General features: G+C 31.3%; 2 protein-coding genes across 2 annotated transcripts in view; one reads left to right on the top strand and one right to left on the bottom strand.

Moving 5' to 3' along the window:
- The window catches only part of LOC106465023 (sulfide:quinone oxidoreductase, mitochondrial-like), a 23758-nt gene extending 11599 nt beyond the window's left edge, over window positions 1-12159 (top strand). Inside the window, exons 2-10 of the mRNA XM_013925212.2 lie at window positions 1486-1731; window positions 3260-3430; window positions 3905-3958; window positions 4977-5171; window positions 6938-7156; window positions 8332-8515; window positions 9361-9428; window positions 9593-9771; window positions 11583-12159. Of these exons, the coding sequence (XP_013780666.1) occupies window positions 1513-1731; window positions 3260-3430; window positions 3905-3958; window positions 4977-5171; window positions 6938-7156; window positions 8332-8515; window positions 9361-9428; window positions 9593-9771; window positions 11583-11643 (1350 nt within the window). The 5' untranslated portion in view covers window positions 1486-1512 and the 3' untranslated portion in view covers window positions 11644-12159. The remainder of the gene's footprint in view (window positions 1-1485; window positions 1732-3259; window positions 3431-3904; window positions 3959-4976; window positions 5172-6937; window positions 7157-8331; window positions 8516-9360; window positions 9429-9592; window positions 9772-11582) is intronic.
- Window positions 12160-16285: 4126 nt separating this feature from the next.
- LOC111087165 (atrial natriuretic peptide receptor 2-like) overlaps window positions 16286-17162 on the bottom strand; it is a 5237-nt gene continuing 4360 nt past the window's right edge. The window contains exon 3 of the mRNA XM_022392840.1: window positions 16286-16599. Coding sequence (XP_022248548.1) covers window positions 16495-16599 — 105 coding nt within the window. The 3' untranslated portion in view covers window positions 16286-16494. The remainder of the gene's footprint in view (window positions 16600-17162) is intronic.

Raw genomic sequence — 17162 nt, 5'->3', positions numbered from 1 at the left:
CCCCCCAAGAAAAAGGAACCAGAACAGACCTCCCCCCATTCCCAACGGGAGTTTGTTCTCATAGTATAGCTTTTGAATTCCCTCTTGTGCTAATGTTCTAGTTTCTTTATTTTAAAATAAATATACCAGTTTTAGCCAGTGTGATCAGGGACAAGTGAATTTAATTTCAAACTCTGAAATGGTGATTAAAAAAAAAGATATTTATATAATTTTAACTTGTTGTCTCCCTTTAATTCAGCCCTGGTACATAATAGGTGTCCTGATTGTATAATTTTATGAAACTCAATGTAACCAGATTTGATGTATGGAACTCTGTTTCCATCATGTCCTACAATGAAGAAGTAAATGTAACACCATTTTTGAAATATTCTTGTCAGGATAGTGACCACTGTTCTTCAAATTCACACCTTCAATAAAATCGATGGTTAATAGCTTGCATGGTTTTAAAACTTAAGTAAACAGTAATAACCTCCAACCAGATGGTTGGGGTCTTCATTGAAGGATAAAATTAGAATGTAAAAACATTGGGAGTAAAATGTTTTACCTGCCAGAACATGTCATTTTATAGTCAATATGTATGTGATATGATATCAAAATAAGATAGATAATATCTTAAATCTTATTAGCCATGGCATAGCAGCTCATAGAATGGCTCAGAGTGTTTTTTCAAGTACAAACTTTTAACTCATAGCTCCATATCTTGACGGATTTGAGATCTATTTACAGCCGCGTCTATTGAGGGTCCCCCCCTTTTTTTTATTGGCACTGTACGTGTTTTTGGTATTGACTGTAAAAATGTTTTCAACTATACCATTATTGTTGTGTTCTGTAAGAAACATGATGAGGTTTGAGATATCAGTATTATTGAGATATTACATCATATTTGTAAAAATGTTTTCAACTTTCTTTTTCAGTGTTTTTATTTGGATGAGTTTTAGAATTTGAGAGTTAAATCAATTAGATTCTGTTTTAAAATATATTGGTTTTGAAATGTGCAGAATTGGCTGTGGACTTGTATAAATTATTAGTTTTTATATACTGTTTTATTGCAGGTTTAGTATGTTTTATGTTCTGTAATGTTTGAAACTGCTAAGTCCAACCATTACAGTCAGTAATCTTCAATGCTATTGGTGAGAAACTAACCATATCCAAAAATATTGTACTTGCTAAATGCAAGGTTAATATTCAAGTCAGTATGTAGTTTTCCAATGTAAGTTAATTTTCACAAATTGTTAAATTCACAATGAGCTATTATTTGTGTTTCTATCTGTTTTTGAAGTGTTTAAGTTCAGTTTAACAACACAATATTTTGAAATTTAAAGCTGGATCTCAAAATATCCCCTTTTTTTTGTGTAAAGAAACTATTCTTCTGTCTTGACATATTTCTGTAATTTTTATGTGTGCGTGTTAAGTGTAAAGGAACTGAAAAATTTATCAAAAAATATTTATTTTATTTTTCTAAGTGTTTATTTTCTTATCTAACAGACTTTTCAAAAACACAAACTGGCCATCATGTTGAGCAAGTCCATAATATCTTCAAGGTTTTCCCACATACCATGTGGAACTGTGGGAATGATTTCACCACAGGCTTTTTCTACCACAGCTTCTCGAGAGGAAAAAAAAAGTTACAAGTTAGTTGTGGTTGGAGGAGGATCAGGGGGGATTACAATGTCTGCAAAGTTTGGCTCCAAACTGGGCAAAGGAAATACAGCTATCATAGAACCTATGGAGGTACATAAAGTATAAAGATGATAATAGTTAACAAAAGTTGAAGGAATACCACCTTACAGTGTTAGAAATATAAAGTGTTTGAGTTCTGAGATGAAGAAAAATTTTTTATTTCTCTGTTAATCTATAAATACTAGACGATTCCCTCGTTTTATGTGGTACTTTTTGCTAGAAATACCAGAAAAAAATAATTTAAGTTGCTGATCATATTAAAAATGTAAATTTGAACTATATGATAATAATGACTTAAAACAGGCTAAAAGTGAGGTATATGTGTTTAAATTTTTTTTTTACCTTTGTAAATTTAATTTAAAAAAGTATAAAAAACATATTTTACTCCATGTGAAGCTATGTTAGTAGCCAAACATGATGGAAGGTAAAACAAACATGCATAAGAATAGAAAAGCTTACAATATGAAATGGTTTGATATTAATTATATGTAGTATAATTTAGTATGGATTTACTCCAAATGTGTGTGAATCTGGGGGGGGGGGTGAGAAAATAATTCTTTCTTTATTCATTCAGCATTTTTATATGAATTTTTTTTTCAACTCACAATTTCACACTACTATGCTCCCCTCCCCTTTTCAAGAAAAATTTCTGTAGATGCCCATGTCCAAATGTTACTATTTTACTCTGTTATAGCTTCTGTCTTTTACATTATTGAGATATGCTCAATAGTTTCTAAATCCAGAATGAATGTTTTTATCACAAAATGATTTAGACCAATTAAAAATGTGCTTGGAATACTTACTCTTCTGTATACTCTTGCACAGGGTTTGCTGTTGCAATCAGTATCTTTTTTTTTAAGAATACTGTTTCTGAGACATCTTTTTTATTTTTTTCAGCTACATTAGAACCTGTAATAAAATTAATCTTCCAGTGCGGATAAGTTTCTTCTTTTCACAGAAATATTTACTGAGGAGGATATTGTTTTGGAAAAAGGTTATATTTTTTAAATTGTTTTTCTGTTTATTAAGAAAAATTGGATACCTTATTTTCACAAGTAAATATTTATGAACTTAGAGTTTCCTAAATAATTGATCATTCTAGAATTCAAAGAAAAAAAATATATATTAGAGGACTACATATTACTTCACTTCTTACTTACATATGTCCTCTGGTGGGTCAAGGGTAAGTTAACTGACTTAACATTGCTACAATCTGGGGTTCGATTCCTTGCCACAGACAGATGCAAGTAGACCATTGTGTAGCTTTGAACTGAGACAACAGCAACATCATTAGCATATAATACATTAACATGCAAAACAGTCTACTAGGACTAGGAGAAAATATTCTTGAATATTTATTTATTTATTTTAATTAACATATTGTAAGTTCTTTTAGTGATTTTTTAAAAATGTCATTCTTCATAAGTCAGCTCTAAAACTCGTATATACAAATTATGAATAGTTTGTTGAAAGGAAAATTTATTTTGTATACAGTAGAATGTAAAGGTAATAATTATCAGTTCTTGTGTAGAAATGAATATCCAGTTGTCAACTTAAATAATGTTTAATTTCCACACAGACTCACTATTATCAACCCTACTGGACACTAGTAGGAGGAGGGCTGAAGAATGTCGAAAACAGTGGTCGTCCAATGAAAAGTGTCATCCCCAAAACAGTAGATTGGATCAAAGACAGAGTTGTGTCTTTCGAACCTGATAAAAATGTGGTTCATACTCAGAACGGGCATGAGGTAAGGGGAAACTAGACAGTTTGCTTGTAGAATATAACAGTGTAATATAGTCCACTAATGAGACAGCAGTAAATTTATGAACTTACAATTCTAAAATCCAGGGTTTGATCCCTGTGCAGTGGTCACAATATATAGCTGAATGTGGCTTTGTTCTAAAGCAAACAAAGAAGCAGTGTAATAGTTTTAAGGCTTACTGGTAAAAAAAATGTGTAAGTATAGAGATGATTCAGTTTCATCTGGATGATATTTGTTATAATGATATTTAGCTTTAATGAATTACATTAGAGATAAGTGTTCCTACCTTGACATAACAAATCAGAAAGGAGTAAAAACTTAAAATCATAAAATTTAGGATACTTGTATAAAGTTTTTAATTTTCAAGCTCTTACTTTCCTTGTAAAATATTTGTTTCTATAATGAAGTTATAGAAATATATGTTTGCATGCAAGTTAATTTTGAATTTTGTGTTTTCAGGTATCGTATGAATATATGATAGTGTCAATGGGAATAAAGCTAGATTTTCAAAAGGTAAACTCAGACATGTGACTTGTTTAACTTTCAGTTTATTAACTATTCACTACAACTATTGGTTGTATCTGTATAATGCATTATGTTGAAAAAGCTTATAATATTGCCTATTAAAAACTCACTATAAAGAAATAATAATGTCATTCATTTTATGTGTATGATACTTTTGGAAACCCCAGCTACAATTAGCAGGATTAGTTGCCATATCAATGATATATTTTTGTTTAAGTTTTTTGTGATTCATATGTTATGAAAAATATGTTTAAAAAAAAGCTAATTTTGTGGGGTGGGAGTAATTCTAAGGCAAAAAGTATTTATGTTGTTATAAAATTGTATAACAAAATAATTTCAATACTTTACTAGATAATGGTTGTAATAATTCTCAGTATAAAAAATAATTATACATTTTTACTAGAGTTATCATGTGATTCAAGACTTGAAACTGGTTTTGTCAGTAAGAGTTATTTACATATATTGGTAGGTTGTTTATTTTCTCTGACAAAGTAAAACATTGTATTCAACTAAAACAATTATCATCAAAAATTGAGATCGGAAACAGAGATTTTGCTTATGATATCAAATTAGTAAGGAACTTATTATTAATATAGTATTTAGAAATATATGAAACATTATTAATTATTATTATGGATACTATGAATGTTTCAAATTTTACATTGGAAAGAATAGTAGTTTAAATCAGTTTTTAGTTTAAAGATTCATGGATCTGAATTATTAAAATATCGATTCATACTTTTTGTTAGTCAAGTAAATCCTTTTATTACATTGCTTGAAAAATCAAGAACAAATCCCATTTGATTTTTGGAATATGTATGTTGTGTTTTATATAATTTCAAATTCAGTTCTAATCAAGCTTTACACTTTCAATCAACATTCCACAACAACCTGATGTGATCTTGGCTTTTCTGGAATCCTACTCTTACTGTAATCAGATGTCAAAATCACCTAATTTATTACATACAGAATTTTTTTACTTATCAGTTATGTTGAAATTCAACAGATCAAAGGCTTACCGGAAGCTTTTCAAACCCCTGGAGTTTGTTCCAACTATTCACTGCATACGGTTACCAAAACACCTCAAGCAATGAAGGACTTTAAAGAAGGCAATGCAGTTTTCACGTTACCCAACACACCCATCAAGTGTGCCGGAGCACCTCAGAAAGTTATGTACCTTACTGATGCTTATATGAGAAAAGTAAGTTGTTTTAATGGACTTTGTTTGTTATTCCCCCTCCCCTCATTACTCCAACAAATAAAAGTTATAAAAGTAAAAAAACTTCACCATTATGTGATAAAACACTTCAGGAACTGAAAAACAAGAGAAAGTGTTTTGTCTTTACTTTGTGTTATGTTTTCTGTAATATTTATTTGATTTATCTATTTTCTGTTTGTCTGTTTATGCTTCATTCACAAGCTTATTTAGGGCCAAATACAGGGTGTCCCAAGAGTCACAGTCTGTTTTATTTAAGTACTCTTTTTATATTAATGTTTATTGCTTCATAACATTACTACAGATGCCTGTCAGGTTTAACAACTAAATAACTGATTCTCAGACAAAGATGTACATTTTTTTATGTTCTCTGACTACCATCAATTCAAAGTCACGTGCATGAGGTCACCAGTTCAGTTCAACATTTGTATTAGTTAGAGCCTGACACCGTTCCCACCTGTCCACTGTCACCTGGATTATACTATGTAATATCTCCTGTGTGTTGTACTCAACATCTTCACAGATGTTATTGTGTAAATCTGCCATATCAGATACACCTTCGATTTCATGAATCTGTTCATGAAAAATTCAGGTGGTGTGAGTTCTCATGATCTTGCTGGTCGAGGCCTGTTTCCTTCTTGCTTTATTTAGTGACAGGAGAAGTTTATTGAGATAATCACGTACAATGATCGTGTAATTTGGCAGTGATCCATCTCTTCAAGACTGTTAAGGATGCCACCAGACAAAAGTTGTGGCTTCAGAAACTGCTGAAGCATAACCAAGTAACTGTGCCACAGACAAGGGGTTCCATAAAAAAGAGTCCACAGATCTTCACCGTAGTTATTCCCAGCCAATCATTCGTCTTTAGTGCATCATGTTCCCATTTAATGAATTGTGATGGTTGCTCATCACCCTAAGTGCCATTAAGTCTATTGAATTTTCCACAAGTGCTGAAAGTTAACTCATCAGTGAATGAAATATGGTCCATAAGATTATCGTCCTTTATAGTCTCCAGCCTCCAGTGGGTTATGGCATGCTGCAGTACCTGCTGTAGATACATCGGACATCTTGTGTGTGACCTGGATTTGGTACGCTAAATTCTTTGAAGTTAACTTCAACGTTCTTTGCAGTACCTATTGATCAAGGAATATCCATCTCCACAGATCCATGACGTACAAACTTTCTGGAGCTGTGATTGAATGTACGTCTTACCCTCGCCACACATTGTTTTGAGCTGGATGGATGTTTGCTGCATTTCTTATCAATACAGATCAGAGCAAGTGTGCCTAAACTTGAGCTTGCAGATATTTCTATGTGTTGGGCCGGCTTTATGGAATTATCTCGCTCAGGCAGATCGTACTTCATCATAGTTTAATAGTGGAGCAACACAATTTCCATCTATTTGGAAATTGTAAACATTTCTTACTCTAGTGCACAGCTATAATCTTGGAAGAGAATGGACTGTATTAGAGGTCTATTTCAAGAAAGTAGTAAGGGAATTTTGAGAATCCCTGGATTATACCTCTACATGTAAAAATGGAACTGAAAGTTTAAGTTTCTTCATTGTTTTACAAAAGTATAACTTATATGTATGTTTTACAAACACATATTGACTTCTTCTGAATTTTCAAATTCCTGTTTTTTAATTTTATTAATTCTTAATAATTTTAGGTATAATAATTTTACTTTGGAAGATGTAAATAAATCTTTGAAACCTTTTGGTGATATTATTTTTATTTTTTGATATTTAGGTTGGCAAGAGAGACAAAGCCAATTTTATCTATAACACAGCTTTAGGGGTTATGTTCAGTGCTCCAAAATATGCTGCTGAACTGTTGGAAGTGGCTAAAGACAAAGGAATTGCTGTAAACTTTCAACACAACCTTATTGAAGTTAATTCTGTCAAGAAAGAAGCAACATTTGAAAAGTTATCAAGTGATAAAGAACCTAAAGAAACTGTGACATATCCAGTAAATTTCTTTTCATTGGTTTATATGTTTTTGGTTTTAATTTATTATTAGATAATTTATTTAATAACCGTAATTGGTTTGCTTTTGTAATGAATGTATTAACTTTTCTATTATTTTCAATTAGGTTTGTTATCACATTCAATAATTCCCAAAAGTGTGTTTAAAAATTTTACAAAATTCTATAGTTTCAGTGAGTAGCATAAATATAAACAGTTGTTAATGAAAAATTTAATTAAATGAACTTTGATAAGCATTTTGAAATGGAAGATTTATGTTTAATTAATTGTTAACCATTCATTATAAATTATAAAACCTTGATTACAAATACAAAATAACTGACTTACACTTCTTAAACCTATGGTTTTGTGGCTGTAAGGTTAATTTTTCTTTAAAATGACAACAAGATCTATATAGATATTTGTTTCAAAAACTTATTAATTCACAGAAAGAAAATAATAAGCCTCCCCCTAAAATAAAATAAAACTACTAAAAGAATATCAAATAATGAATTTACTTTGAGCAAAAATCATCTTTTCTGTTGTAAGAATCATTAGGTGACACAAAGAATAGAGATAATATTAAACAAGAATTTAATTATGACTGTAAGCACATACTCAACAACAACAAAAAAAGTAAGTCAATTTTTATGAATGCAAATTTCTTAGAAAACAAAAACAAGGTATTTTTTACCACAGAATTTGTCAGTGACTTATTGACTAGGTTCTGTAAAGGAAGTGATTAAAGAAACATTGCAGTGGATATATATACAGCATGCAAATTCTGTTTCAGATTGGGATCTCGTAGTTCCAACACAGTTGATGTGTTCTGATGCTGAACAAAAAGTTGTATCTGATTTAAGACCCATAATGGGCTAATTAAGAAAAATGTGAGAAACATTTTCAGTGTGATTCTTGTCATTTCTGTTAATCTACAAAGTACTGTTAGAAAACCTTGTAGTTCTGTGAATGTATAATATTTTTAAATTTTGATTTCAGCACTCTTAACATTTTAAGAATTACTAAAAACTCAAAGTTTAATAGCTACATGATCACTACATTATTACTTTACAGTGGAAAGTTTGATTTGGAAGATATAATTATACTGACATTTGCATTAAGTTATATCTGCCTGTAACACATGAAATACATGATTTGATAGAAAATACTATATTTCAGTATGAAATGCTTCATGTCACACCACCAATGAGCACTCCAGAGCAACTCCAGAAGAGCCCCCTAGTGGATGCTTCAGGTTATCTTACTGTTAACAAACATACTTTACAACATGTTAAATATCCCAATATATTTGGAATTGGTGACTGTACTAATGTTCCAACTTCAAAAACAGCTGCAGCCATTGGTAAGTTAGCTAAGGAAGCAACATATTTCCCATTAAGTTGTACTTGATAAAATAAATTTATTTTATTTGATATTTTACTTAAATCATTCGAAATATAAGCATGAGATGTAGAAGAAAAATAAAGAACATTTTTTTTATTTTATGGATCTTTCAGCTTTCATTGATTTGTCCAGTAGTCTTCGTCTACATAAATCTATCAAAGTAAACATTGAAGTAATATATCTTTAAGTAATTACGTTAATGGTATTTCACCAATATATTCCGTAGTAAAGGTTATTTTAAAGTTTTGAATATGAAAATTATGAATTGCAATTTGCAGTGACTAATGTTATGAGTTAATTTTTGTAATAAATTTTTACTTTTTATATTTTAAATCTGAGTTTTATATTTACCTAACCCATGGCAACTCATCCAAAGGCTTGTTAGTATAATATTAAAAAAAAATCATGAGAGCTGGCAGTGTAATGTTATTAATACAATACCTAATGTTTTTTAAATGACCCAAAATAAGATTCACAGGCCTGGCATGGCCAGGTGGTTACGGCACTCGACTCGCAATCTGAGGGTCGCGGGTTTCAATCCCCGTCACACCAAACATTCTCACCCTTTCAACCGTGGGGGCGTAATAATGTGATGGTCAATCCCACTATTCGTTGGTAAAAGAGTAGCCCAAGAGTTGGCGGTGGGTGGTGATGACTAGCTGCCTTCCCTCTAGTCTTACACTGTTAAATTAGGGACGGCTAGCGCAGATAGCCCTCGTGTAGCTTTGCGCGAAATTCAAAACAAACTAATAAGATTCACTTAGGATATATTGAAATAAATATACATGCTATTTCTCCTTTTAGCTAGTCAGAGTGGAGTTCTGAGAAAGAATCTGAAGGCTGTAATGGCAGGACAACCACTACCAGGCCAGGTAGAAATCTTTACAGTAATAACTTAGTTAATGTGAAGAGTGCTAGAGTTAGACTTTCTTTTGTTTTGACAGTTTTTATATTTCTGATTTTACGTTGAACATATATGCGTTACATAGGTGTGCTTATTTGATGATACATTAGTTTATTATATGCTTATTTTTAGTACAATGGATACACATCCTGTCCGTTAATCACTGGATACAACAAGTGTATCCTGGCAGAATTCGACTTTGACTTGAAACCATTGGAGACGTTTCCTTTCGATCAGGGGAAGGAAAGTCGGCTCATGTGGCACGTTAAAAAGGACTTCATGTCTCCACTCTACTGGCATCTTTTGCTTAAGTAGGTTTTTTCTTAGTAAACGTCACATTATGAGAAATGTTTTGATTTTTGATACGCACATAAAAGGTACTAATTAAAAATTGTAAGATAAATTTAAGTTAATTTATAAAACTGTAAGAATAGCCTTACCTTACTTGTCTGAAGAAACTTTGAGTTCTGATAAAAAGAATATTGTAGAATATCTAATACTCCATTTTGTTCAGTGGGCTAAAGACAACACGCTAAACTTTAGTATTTACTTCTTCCTTTCAGAAATGTTGAAAGACACATTTCAAACCCACTTTCTTGAGGCTTATCTACAAACAGAGGTTTGATTTATGTAAAATTAGTGACATGTTAGAAGAAAAAAAATTGTCATGGAATATTAGTCTTAGGAAGATCTAGTATAATTTTTTATATTTCTGTAATTCAGTTGGCCGGGTGGTTAGGGTGCTTGACTTATAACATGAGGGTCGTGTGTTTGAATCTCTGTCCCACCAATCATGCACACCCTTTCAGGGGCATTATTTTGGTTGGTAAAACAGTAGCCCAAGAGTTGACACTGGGTGGTGATGACTAACTGCTTTTCATCTAGTCTTTCACTGTTAAGTTAGGGATGGCTAGTGCAGATAGCCCTCGTGTAGCTTTGCGTGAAATTCAAAACAAAACAGACCTAATTGACTTAAATTTGTCTAAAGCTATTGGTTGAATTTTAAAATAATTTTTGCTAGTTGGACTTGTAAATGTTTTTGTATATATTTTTTCATATTTTTACTTCAAATCTAAATAATTGATTCATTTAGTTTTCTTACATTTACAGATAGAGACTTTTCTTTCAGTACAGTGTATTCAAAGTTCACCAATTAATATTAATTAATTAAAAAAACAGTACTGTGAACTATATTTATGAAAGTAGTAAATTTTATCACAACCTGTTATATTAGAAGTTACTTTCCAAAGAAACTCTGCACTGTTGTATTTATTTTTATTTTTGCAAGCTTATTGTAAAAGGTTTTAATAGTGTTGCTCTTGCCTCTTGCAAATCAAATTGATATATAACACTATGTCATCTTTGTAAGTTTAATAAAATCCATTCAATGGTTTTAATACCTCTAAGAGGAGATGTTTTGATAAATGAAGAATTACTTTTATTTTGGCTAAGAACTATAAGAAAAGTATACAAAAATGTTAATACCCTTGTTTTTGAATTAGTTTTCAAGTTTATATTTTTCTTTACAAAATGGTTTCACTAGAATAAATGTAGGTTTGAGTAAACTGTAGGTTCAGTTATAAAGCTTGAAGTAGATATCTCACATACATTTGAGTATTATAGGTTCAAGTCACAGAAGGTAGCAGGTTTATAAACTTATGGTGAGTACAGTGTAGGTTCAGATTGTATACTGAAGTAGGTTGTGGACACTTTCAATAAATACACCACAGGTTCAGGTTGAAGACACACTCAATAAGTACACTGTTTCTTCATGTTATAGATGTGTGATGAGTACATTGTAGGTTCAGGTTGCAGACATTCTTGATGAGTACAATGTAGGTTCAGGTTGCAGACATTCTTGACGAGTACACTATAGGTTCAGGTTGCAGACTAAATTATGTTGTATACATTTTTACAAATATATCAGGTTGAAGACTGAAGTAGCTTGTAGACATTTGGGATGAGTACAGTAAGCTAACAGGTTCATAAGTTCTCAAAGTACATTAGGTTCAGATTTAATATTTTTTATGGCAGCAGAGTTAAGGTTCAGGCACATAGTAAAGCTTGTAGGAACATGCTAGATATTTTGTTTTCTAATAATTGTTATTATTTCTTTGTTTAGTGGCTGGTGGGAAGGACCTTGGCTTTTCAGGAAGCTCTTCCATTTAGGAATGTCTCGATGAAAGTGTATTAACTTACACATTTGTATTAATGTGTGCTTCTGTTAGAGCCACAATGTGAATGATTGTTTGTTTTTTAATTAATCTTATGAGGTGGCTGAATTTTGTAGCCTTACATAAAAAATATTTTCTTCTAAGACGTTTTTTTTAATGGTTACACAAGATACAACAGTAAAATGTGATAGGTAACTTATATGTATAATTGGATTTAAAAGTCCTCATGTAGTTTTGTGTTCAACAAGGAACAAACGATAAGTGACGTTTATTGTTTATATTGTAATTGTGATAAAACAATGTGTTTTACGTATTACTAAAATGAAAAAAGAATCACTAATGTGTGTGTGTGTGTGTTATTTTTTTTATTTCCGAATCTAAGGTTTGAGTACATTCAGAGAATGACCTTTAGAAATATAAATTACGGCTGTTATCCATATTTCAGTGTTTTTATCTGAGTTTTTCTTTTGTCTGTAACACACTGCCTTTGTCAATAAACTTGGGATGATCCAGTTTTTATGCCAAGGTTTGTAAAAAATAACAAATTTAATAGCTTTGTACTATAACATACTTATTAAGTTTTTAAAATACCTTGTTGGGAAAGAAAAGATCAAAGAAATCAAACTATATGTGAAATGTAAAATGTTTAATACTAAGCAAATAAAGTATTATTTATAGGAAATTAAAAAGTGTCCAAATTAGATGTAACTTAATTTATTTATAGATACAAAAGAGCAGGGGTTAAGTTGGGATTTTGAAAGAGGTGGAACTCCCTTTTATGATCCCCTTTGATATTTTAATCAGAGGACCAGGAACGCTAATGGCTTGAATGTTGAAGAAATGGTCCCATTTTAATCCCTGCAAATGAGCAAATCTTGACAGCTATTTAAATCATTACCTGAAGTTCTGAACGAATTTACTGCTCGTATTGATGTGAATTATAATTAGCAATAATGGTAACGTTTTTTTAATTGTGTCTGTTATACAAATGTAAGCTAACACAAGATCATTTTTGAACATCAAGGTTTACTATTTAAAAGCTTTTTTCTTCAGTTTAGGAAATATCAGAATGTCTCCTGCTGGGACAGCAGTAAATTTACGGACTTACAACGCTAAAATCAGGGGTTTGATTCCCTTTGGTGGACACAGCAGATAGCCCAATGTGGCTTTGCTCTCAAGCAAACAGACAGACATTGATAATTTGGCTACAATACAAGCCAAAAATATTATAGTGTAAAATAAGAAAAGAATCCAAAACCATAGCTGTGGTAATTTTATATTTGTACTATTTGTCAAATTATAGACATGGTCACATTTTATATCGCTATTTGTCTGTAGTATTTTGTTAAACTTAGGAAAAATTGACCTATACACGGGTAGTAAATGTTGCTGATTGTAAATGAAGCCTAATCATTTTTGTCGGCAAGTTGTAACATTATTATTGTTTTGTTTTTTTAAAAACAGAATAAAAGCATTAACAATTGAAACCAGTTTAATTAAAATTATACAACACTGAAATTGCTAAGAAAAACAAACGTAATTTAGGAAAATCTTTCAAGAAAAACTCGTAACTAATTACATATGATACCGTTACAAAAAGAGTAGGGACCACTTACTGTGATAGGTATTTTAACAAATGAGACGATGTGATATAATAAACAAGAAAAGTATGCATACAGTCAACATCATTGATTATACCTGTCTTAAGACATTAGTATTAGGCCTATTATATTTGTCTTAACACTGCATTCTTTATCTAGCCCCAAAAGGAGTTACAAGAGTGTATATTAGTAATATTCCAACCACATTATGTTCGCCGTATCCCTTGACGACGACTCGTAAAAAATAGCTTATATAAATAAAGTTCCAAGCTCCACTGTGTTGTGTCGATCGCAGCTGGCCTGATGAGCTCTGGACTGAGCGAAACGCGTTGTCGGCAATGGATATTATAAATATAAAGTGGTTGGTATACAATTAATACACACATGTAATTCTAGAAAATCGCCAAAGGATTACATAAAGAATGCACTGTTAAAAAATATAATAGGCCTAATACTAATGTTTTATGACAAGTGTTCTTAATTGCAATCATGTCTCGCCAGCTTGGAAAGGGCATTAACACCATATAATAGAAAAAATCATAGATTGACAGAAATAAATATAGAGCGTTCTTTGGAATGAGTGTACTTTTCATGTTACAGTTTTTGTATGATGCAAGTTTATTGCATCAAACAGAACAGTATTTACATACAATTACATGTTTTACACGTGTTATTCATACATACAGTACCTCCTGCGAATGGTATCGCTTGGAGTAAAAGGAAAATAAAATAACCATGCCGCAAAAGGCTCGAAGAACCTAAAACTTTATTAGGCTTAAGCAAGATAACCGAGTTTCTGTATATTGTTAAAGTTTTATAGATATGGTAGTGGGAAAAAAAAATTTTTTTTGGCTTCAAGACTTTCTAAGAACCATGGTGAAATCGCATATTCAGTAAATGTAATATAACCTTTAAAACAGCCATACACGAGTAGATAAATTATCACGCTAAAATAAGAAGTCGTAGCCAAACAAAAACTTCAAAAACATTGTAATACGATAATTTCAAAACAATCTAAAGCATATACGCATGCGCGCCGACCTGGGGCTGTGCAACTGCCAAGAGGCCCGGGCGAATGAAACCTGGTTATGCCGTAAAACACCTTTAGGCTATATCTTCAGTTAACCATAAAAAGCATAGTTTTGGCTTTTCTTCACATACAGACGCTTGATACATTCAGAATGATTGAAATAATAATTGATAAATATTTGTTACTTTATAGATTTATTGTTGTTACTATATTAACGTTTTACGTTTATGCTGTGAGCTAAAAATGGCTACCGCTATGATTTTCCCTTGTTTATGAGCTCGGTGTTGTCCTAATTTAGGATCTTCTTTTCAAATTTAAAAAAAAAAGGGAGAGAAAGGGGGCCCGGTGAGGACGTTTGCCCCGGAGCCTGTGCTGGCTCTCGACTCTCCTGCATATAAGTTAAGTATTAGATAAATGAATGAATAAGGGCAATGGCCACAAGTTGGGACTTAAGTAGTTTTGTAACTATAGTTGCTACTGCATGACGGGAAAATAATCCGAACAATGAACTCCCTTTGATTCTGTGCAGTTTAACGTCATTATCGATAAGCGAGGATGATATGCAACATTAAATACATATCGAATAATTAACGTTACGCCTTGTATTTAACTGATATGTTTGTTGATTAATATGTAAACCTTGTTTTTACCTTCCACAAGGACTAACGTCTTTTAAACTCTTGAAGCATCCTTTTGGAATCTTCAGAAGAAAGCTATAAACTAAAATTCGTGAATTTCTTTCTCTAATCTCACAATCCTGCTTCATTTAACCTGTGACCTTTGGAAATCTCGGAAAGATATTTCGATAATTTCTGATTATGCAGTAAAACCTCAACATCGTAATTTTGTGCTGAAAGGACGTATAAAGTGTTATTTTAAACTAAAAGTGACAGTATTAGATTGGATACAACTGAGGCTGAATAAAAGAAGATTGGAAAAATAATCTTAGATGCAATATCTATAAAAATATATTGATACAAAAACCATATTAATAGGATTAAAATAACGTACTGGATTTCATTGATGATGTGCATTTCTTATGATAAAAAGAACAATATACAGAAGAACACGGGATGTTATATGACAAGGCATGTATAAGAATGAAGAAATAATTAAATGATGACGTTTAAAAAAAAAGTAAATAAATCACAATCAATGGAGTTATCAGGAGCTAACCCTTGGATAGTTAAAGTTTAATTATAAAACGATCAAAAACTCCTCACGCTCATCATGCGTGGTGTCAGCCCAACTGCTCTAAAATTAAAACTAACACATAAGTGTATTTTACCCATTTAAACAATGTTTTCTCATAGCGACGCGAACAATCATACAACACAGAAAAAATGTTAGCATTGATTTTTACTTATGTTATTAACTAAAAGTTCATTTGCATTTAAAATGAGACCTTTGTAGAACATTTATTACAAAAAGAGCTACTCAAATTAATGTAACACCCTATATAATCAAACGAGTAACTTCGGATACGATATAGTTTCTAGAACAATATTTTATTGTAGCTAGAAAATGAATAAAAACTGAATATGAAGAAAAAAAAATTAAAGAACATCAATCCTCTTCAATAAACGAAAGAACGTTTTACTGCTGGCAATTCTGGTGATTTAAATAATGCCTTATTACTAATATTTACAAAGAATTCTAGCATACAGATTATCTATACATATGTTAGAAAAGTTTTTTTTTTTATAAATTTGAGAAATTTCAAACCTTTAAGTGTATCATCACTTCAAATTTTCCAAATACAAGATTAATACACTTTTTTGAATACAATACAATTATTTATCGTCTTGGCAAATCTTAAACTATTGTGTTTGTGTTTTCATTGTTGTTTATCCAGACTCTGTGTTCATTTCGCTTGTATTATTTGCGAGTATGGCCTACACAAAATATTAATTTAAGCCTAAATAAAGAAAATTTAATATGAAAAAAAATATATTTTGGTCATAACTTACCTCTTTACAAATAGTATTCGTGTCAATCAACTCAAAAAATGTTATTTGTATTATAACTTATGCCTTAATTTAGACTGCATAAAGGTTTGAAGGCCTAAAATTATTTCCAAAACATAGAAATTTAGTCCTTGCAATATTCCAGCTAACATTATTAAGTAAGTGTAGTAATACATGTTTCCCTTAACCTTACCGTTATCAACATTTTAATATTTAAATCGAATTAAACCGTTATCTCCTAACTTATACATATGTGTTAGGCTTAAGTCTTAGAAACGCTCTTAGTTCGCTTGTGGTTTGGCACTGTTTGTTCGACAGAATCACTTCGTTCTCCCAAAAGCCAGTATGTCGTCATTTTCCCTTTTCCCTGCCAAAACAATAGAAATAGGTGTCTTAAATCTAATATGTATGGTCAATGTATCTTACTTTCCACATTTATTTAGAATTTCATGGTAAGTATTTCACAATATTTAATCACTTTTTAATGGCAAAATTCGCATACAGTGTTAATTAATTAAGAACTTGTAATGACTATTTCTAATGTACAAAAAAAAGACTTTTAGAATACAAATTATCAGTAGAGATGATAAATAATGAACTGTACACAGCTTTTGTTTAAGAATCATGTAATATATTTAGAGACATTTTGGGATATTTTATCACTGTCACTGATTGCATCGAATTCCTTTTATACTCCGCGCAGTAAATTAAATTTTCGTCTCACATCGCACTATATACATATAAAACCTTAACAATGGTATTAAACTTAGCAATTAAAAATTACTAAAACATAAAAAGCTGGAAACGAGAAAAGCTAGATTTTCTGTACCAATTTCCGTTTTTCCGTCGAACAAAGAGAACATTAAAATTCGATGACGAGGAACCCACTTTGAGACTAATAATGGCTGGAGACGGCTTAAATGGGTAATG

Source organism: Limulus polyphemus, unplaced genomic scaffold (assembly GCF_000517525.1).
Source record: "Limulus polyphemus unplaced genomic scaffold, Limulus_polyphemus-2.1.2 Scaffold1813, whole genome shotgun sequence".
In the NCBI taxonomy this organism is placed as follows: Eukaryota; Metazoa; Arthropoda; class Merostomata; order Xiphosura; family Limulidae; genus Limulus; species Limulus polyphemus.
The sequence above is the reverse complement of the archived record's forward strand: the minus strand, read 5'-3'. Positions and strand labels throughout refer to the sequence as shown.